General features: G+C 32.1%; 1 protein-coding gene across 1 annotated transcript in view; it reads right to left on the bottom strand.

The window, feature by feature from the left end:
* Window positions 1-7,005, bottom strand: part of Dmd (dystrophin) — a 2,013,932-nt gene that overhangs the window by 1,333,765 nt on the left and 673,162 nt on the right. Inside the window, exon 19 of the mRNA XM_013507710.1 lies at window positions 2,346-2,433. Coding sequence (XP_013363164.1) covers window positions 2,346-2,433 — 88 coding nt within the window. The remainder of the gene's footprint in view (window positions 1-2,345; window positions 2,434-7,005) is intronic.

Raw genomic sequence — 7,005 nt, 5'->3', positions numbered from 1 at the left:
TTTTTTTGGTTTTTCTCCGGTACCGGGAACCGAACTCACGACCTTGCCCTTGCCAGGCAGGCGCTTTTGCCGCTGAGCTAAATCCCCAGCCCCTAAGAGCTATTAATAATTGGAGTTGGGAATTCCTCAGAAATATGGCTGGACATATACTCCAAGCTCTAATTGTGTGTATGGTTTAATTCATGATTTGCACAATCACAGAAGATAAAATTATATAATTTGTTATTTGAAAAGGAAAAATAGACCAGTTAGAATATTTGAACTGATTTTTTTAGTAATTATGTGAATTTATCATCTAATGGGATATCAAATCTGTATTCATTTTAAATAGTTATCACTCTTATGCATGTATCGGTTAACCATATCCTCAGTGGAAGTACAAATGAATAACTGAAATTTGATCCACACAGTCAACCAAATGGAATGTCTCAAATTACATTCACAAACCCCATTGCCCTTTGCTCTCTGTTTGGTTATTACCTTCCTTCACAGGAATTATTAGTTGCTAAATAATTTACCAATGTTTTTATCTCAATTACTCTCTCAGTTTTATTTGTGAATGAGAATATAATTAGTATTCATTAAGGACCTTCTATCTGTCTTGATTTTTCTGCATGCCTCTGAAAATTATAACCATTAAGATCTGGATCACATTCCAAAAAATATGAAAGTAAATTTCCTACATTTCTAAATGTTTAAATGCTTATTTGCTTGCTTGTCTGTCTATCTATCTATCTATCTCTCTATCTATCTATGGAAACAAAGTTTCATTATGTAGTTCAGGTTGGCATTGAATTCACTCTGTAGTCTAGGCTGGCCTCTAACTCACAGAGATCCTCCTGTTTCAATTTCCCAAGTACTAGGATTATAAGCATATGTTCCTATGCCCAGTTTAAATGCTTTTTGAATAATTCATTGTGTGCTGCTATCAGATGATCTGAGGTGAAGTATACTGGATATCTGATTATAAAATGAGACCATTTAAAATATGGATTTTATGCTAGTTTTTTAACATAAAAAAGGAGATAAAAGCGAATTGAAGGCATGTTATGTACATGTACCAAATCCCTAAAGTTAATGTAATTATGTGCTATAAACATGTACCATTAAAAACATTGAAAAAGTAAAATGAAAAAGTGATAATGTAATTCCTATGAACATATTGTATAAGTATGAGGGAATATTTTTAGATTATATGAATTTCTTCAACATGTACTTGCTTTTAAACTCACCAATTAAAATTACCAAGCAACATGATGTAAACAACAACCTATCAATATTTTTCCATGCCTGTATATTCATTAACTTTTCACCTGCTTCTCAGATGACATATATGTCTATTTTGATATTTAACTGAAAACAGCTACAGGCTCATTAGAAGAAAATGAATCGATTTCCTATGAAAATCATTGAATATTTTAATGCCAACAGCGCAACTAAGGACAAAAATAATTGATAAACAGAATTTATATAGTAGAATACGGGGAGATTTCAGAAAATGCTGAAATATATAATAATACATTTGTTATATTTGTTTATGATATTTTGTAAACAGATTTTACAAAATAAAAAAATCCTTGTTTTAAAACGACAATATTTTTGATTTCATAAAGTTGTTTTACTTTGAAAAGAATGTGGTAATATGGGAATGAAAATATGAAAAAGTTTGCTCACATTTCATATCAAAAATATGCTGTATTGACAGCTTTTTGAGGTACTCAGTGTTAGCAAGGATTAATTAGAATTCACTCTTGTAAAAGGAAAAATATTATGCTAGCTTTGTGCTTTTATCTCACTGAAAGAAAAATGTTAGTTAAAAAATACAGGTTGTCCCAGAGAGATCTTTTTTTTTTTTTTTTACTTAGAAAAAGACATAAAAAGTAACGTGAAACATGGGTGGGAAATATACTTTTGGGAAACAGGTATTACTTGGGAGCCTTCTATACAATTTTATTCTCAGGATAATGTATTTGAAAAATTATTTATAACCAAATTGCAATTACTTTTACATGAATGATTGCTTTCATTACCAATTATTTATGCAGAAATTGTTTTCATAACTTACTTGGAAAAATATTAGTAAAATTTGTGTTAATTCTAAGTTCTGTACAACAGACTCACAAAATATTCTACCCCACATCTCATTTTTTATCAATGGATTCAAAGTTAAATTTCCCCTAATAATTTGCTGCGTCAAGAAAAAAATAGTAAAAGACATATAAACTGTCTGTAACTTAGATTTGAATTCAAGAAGTGCTTGTCTGATATAATTCAGCTGATAAATATGAACCTATGTGTTTATCAAATCCCTAAGAAGATTATCCAAATCAACTCTGTGTAATTACCATTCACCATCTGTTCCACCAGGGCCTGAGCTGATCTGCTGGCATCTTGCAGTTTTCTGAACTTCTCGGCTTTTTCTCGCTCTATGGCCTGCAGCATGATAGGAAAGGTGAGTATCTCAATGCAGTATTGTGAAAGCGCATAACAATTATAACTTCTGCTTGCCCTTTCCAGCCTAAAGATATTTCACAGTGTCATTTTATCAAAGTGTATCTAAACAATTTCTTCTCACTTACTCCACTAAAACAAACAAAAATGGCAATAAAAGCACAAGGTTATTCTCTCCTAGATTGCAATTTTTTAAAAAATATGGTTTCAATTCTTAACTTATTTCACATAATAGTTTTGGACACATTTCAATATAATAGTGCTAAAACAAGGAAAAAAAGGAAATTATAACAATGAAATATAAAATGTCATATAATTAAATGGAAATCATCTTTTAAAGATGTACAACTGAATTTTCTCCTAAAAACATAAGTACATGCAGTGTTAAAAATCAATTTGAGGCTTCAGTAATATGAAGTTAGAAAAAGTACAACAGAATGAATAATTTAACAAAGAAACATATATATTTAAATACAAGACTGTAGGATAAGTTTTCCTTCCAACATAATCAAAAAGTCCCATTTCCAAGGAAAATTAGATTCGGTTTCAATGCATTTTATAAGCTCCTTTGTACATTACTCATCATCAGAATTAACTTTTGAACATCAAATACAAAATTATTTAAATTAAGAAAAACTAGCATTCTATCTTATAAAATTTAGTTACAAATATCTCTCCAGAAACATAAATTTTAAAACAATATGCAGAACTATACATTACTATAGCGAGACCCTATCTCAAAAAAAGTTGTACATTACTATAATTACTATAGTTACTATGTATTACTATAGTAATACTATGCATTACTATAATTGCTAGCATGTCTATAATAATACATGTTCTATATCCTACGCTAATCACCGAAAAAGAAAACTCTAATGCAATTAACATCTAGTATGTCTATGATTACTAACAACTTTAAAAATTATTTCTCTTGAGTTTGGGGTGGAAGGTTTTTCTCCACCAGATTATTCTTCAAAACTTTTAGGTCGCCAAGGCACAATATTCAGTATACGTGGGAGGGAGCATAAGGGAGTTGGGCTCATGCTGTAGAAAATGTATGCAAGGATGGGAATGTTCAGTATTTTTGTTTCCCAGTGTGGTGGCCAATAGCATGGACACCAAGATATCAAAATTATTGCCTGGTCACCCACCATGGACACTGACAGCCTTTAGGCCAATTATCAACACCCTTTGCATGTGGGTACTAAACACCTGAAAGGCGGTCACTGTGACAGAAGAAATGAATTTAATTTGATGCTACTCAGTTAAGTTTAAAAACACTCATGTAGCCAGTGATGATTATAATTGTACAATGCAGATGTTTTTTCTTTCAAAATAAATGAAGATATGAAGATAAATATAGCTAATACAGCAGTGTTCAGAGAAATATGTAATAATCTACACTAATTCCCAAGCAAATCGAGGAATATCCAAAACACTAATAAAAATTTAGGACAAGGGGCTGGGGATTTAGCTCAGGGGCACAGCACCTGCCTGGCAAGTGCAAGGTCATGAGTTCAATTCCTGGTACCGGAAAAAAACAAACAAAAAAAAAATTTAGGACAAGTGAGGAGAAAAATAAAAATTACAATGAAATATTCTCATTTTATTTTTTTGTAAAGTATCTACAGCCTAGCTGCAAAATATGTATCTTTTATTCTTCCATGATATGAAGAAGATAAAAACCAAATTTTGTCTCACTGATTAGAAGCCTCTCAAGGTGAGAACATATTTTAGTATCTTAAATTCTGCTTTAAAATTCAAAATATAGGGATTGTATTATTGTGTGATATATCTTCCCAGGAACTCACTCCAGGAGTAGCAAGTGAAACTTTTAGGTTGTCCTGAAATTCAGTTTCACATAGACAGGATTGAAATGTTTCCACAAACATGGAGACAAACATGGAAGGTTCTTTTCTTGCTGATTGAACAGAAAAATCCAGGAAAATTAAGCAACCACAAACAACTTCCAGTAAGATTCCAGACACAGCTCTAAAATTTCCATTTCCTCAGTTTATCAAGTGTTGGGTTCTGTGGTTCTGTTTTTCTTTAGCAGTTTATTGACACACATTCCTTCCAATTCTTTAATTTGTTCCCTTAAAAGGTAAATACATTAGAAAACACTCTCAAAATTTTAGATGAGAAGAATGGGTACATTTAAAGTATATATATATATTTACAACCATCAAACAGATGGAAAGATTTGAGGTGCTCCTGCTTCGAATGATATAATGGGGGAAAAACAGAGAGAAACAAAATAGGTTACAAGAAAAACACAAAATGAACATTAACAACAAAAAGAACCAATTGATGTTCTTTGATTTACAAGTTTTAGAGTTAATCTCTCAGAGTGGTTTCTATACATCTATGTTGAGTGTTTTGCTTTTTTAAATAAGAAGTTATACAAGAAGAACCAGAAAACCCTATGAACTTCACAAAAAGGAAAACAAATTAACAATGGAAAGTAATGCACAGAGAGTTTACTGAAAATTTGAAAATGTCAGCATAGCCAGAATACAATAAAGTTCCTTATACTGTCTACCATATTATACTATATGTACATTATTTTAAATATATGTAATGGTACTTAAGAGATAGAATGAATCTGCTTTGTATAATCCTGTTTTATATAAGAAAACCAAGCATCTGAAATGTGTTGCATACGTGTACAAATTCCCTACAGTGAGTGTGGTCATTATGTACTGCACACATGCACTAATAAAAGTTAAAAAAAGATTAATTAAAAGAACACAGAACATAGAATTGGAAAGTGTCAGATACAACATTAGAAGCCTGCTCCTCTGTTTTATGTCCATCTTGTCCATCTCTTTTTCAGACATAAGTTACTATTACTATGAGTTTTCTAATCAAATAGGATTAAGCATATTAGAATATAATTTGCAGTGAAGGTGATATTTTAATTTATATGCAATCACAGATACTCAAATTATTTAGCCATTATTAACTCAGAATTGGCATCAAAATGTCCAAAGGCTTGCATGGCCACTCACAATGGACACCAACAGTCTACAGTTTGATTATCAACACCCTGCCTAGCTCAATTACTCGACACCATTGCCAGATGCCTATCATAGTTTTTTGGGGGTAGGGGGCGGTTTCCAGTACCGGGAATCGAACTCATGACCTCACGCTTGCCAGGCTGTTCCCCTGAGCTAAATCCCCAGCTCCCCAGATGCCTATTATATATAAATCAAATATCTTGGTTCATATATAGAAGCAAAGGTCCTAGAAAGAAGCATTCAAGCCCACTGCATGCTTGTCAATGATCAGATGACATTTATGTTATACTAGGCAGCATGATTGCAAACAGAAATATTAGAAAACAAAGAGGAATATATGCACACGTATGTCTTGAAGAGTGTAAAGAGTCAATGACAATAAGAATTCTAATGAACATTTCACCTCAGACACAGTTGTAGATAGTCAGCTGAAGACAATACAATTTAGGGTAGCAAGGTGATGGTAAGGAGGTTATGAAAAAAGTGGTCTGGAAACTTTTTGTTGTTGCTCAATTGGTTTGAGTTCTGTCTACTGCTTACTAGCTGTAGCAGTTTGATCTCAACAGAAGGATTCAACCTTTCTGAGATACAATTTTTATGCAAACTAACAGTAAAGATGTAGAGCATTGGGGGCTTCTAAGGGAACTAAGGGGGCTCTTCATATAACCCATTTTCCTAAGGGAAATCATTTTATAAGAAAATGAGGAACTATGAGTTGTTAATCTGGGACAAAGAGCATGACATAAACTGAGGTCAAATCAATATGTACATTCATTCTAATTAAAGGTGATCTCAATCTTTAGAAGATGTATAGGAAGAAAACTGTTCACACAAGAGCATATTAGAGTACCTTGCTAATGGAATGGACATTATGAGAAATGTCCCAATAACCACACTTAGAAAGTGTAACAAAGTTGAATAAATAACCATTACTGAAACTCTGCTTTCTCCTGGAATCTGACCACACATACATTCACCCTCAAAGAAAAAATATGGACCCCTCTTTTCAAGTAGTTTGAAGCTATTGTTCCCAAGGTTTCTAACATTTTTTCTCATAGAAACATATAAAAGATATATTGAAATATGTGTGAAACATGTATGAAGCACAGACATCACAAAAAAATGTAAAAAATACATTACACAACAAACAAAAACAAAGCCTGATGCAAAACATGTTACTGAAAATGGAAGAACAAAAAAAGGGATTGTGTGTTATTAAGGAGGGTTCTGGCTTTTCATAGGTCTATGGTAAAGAATAAAACTGGTTGGGAACAAAACCAAACCAAGAACAAAAAAAACAACAAAAACTATGATGAAGATAACAGTATGTGATGTATTAATGATTGTTACTCTCCTATTAGCCTGATATGAAACTATATTTTATTTCTTTTCTATTTTCCTTCACATTAAAATTTAAAAAAAAAAAAAAAAAACCTAACCGTACACCAATTCCCTTAGTTAGGCCCATCAAACTTGTGATCATCAAGGTCACCACTGGCTTCTAACATACTACATTCAATACCTGTATCTC

Source organism: Chinchilla lanigera, unplaced genomic scaffold (genome assembly GCF_000276665.1).
Source record: "Chinchilla lanigera isolate Chin_1 unplaced genomic scaffold, ChiLan1.0 scaffold00134, whole genome shotgun sequence".
In the NCBI taxonomy this organism is placed as follows: Eukaryota; Metazoa; Chordata; class Mammalia; order Rodentia; family Chinchillidae; genus Chinchilla; species Chinchilla lanigera.
Note: the sequence above shows the minus strand (reverse complement) of the source record. Positions and strands in the feature narration are given on the sequence as shown.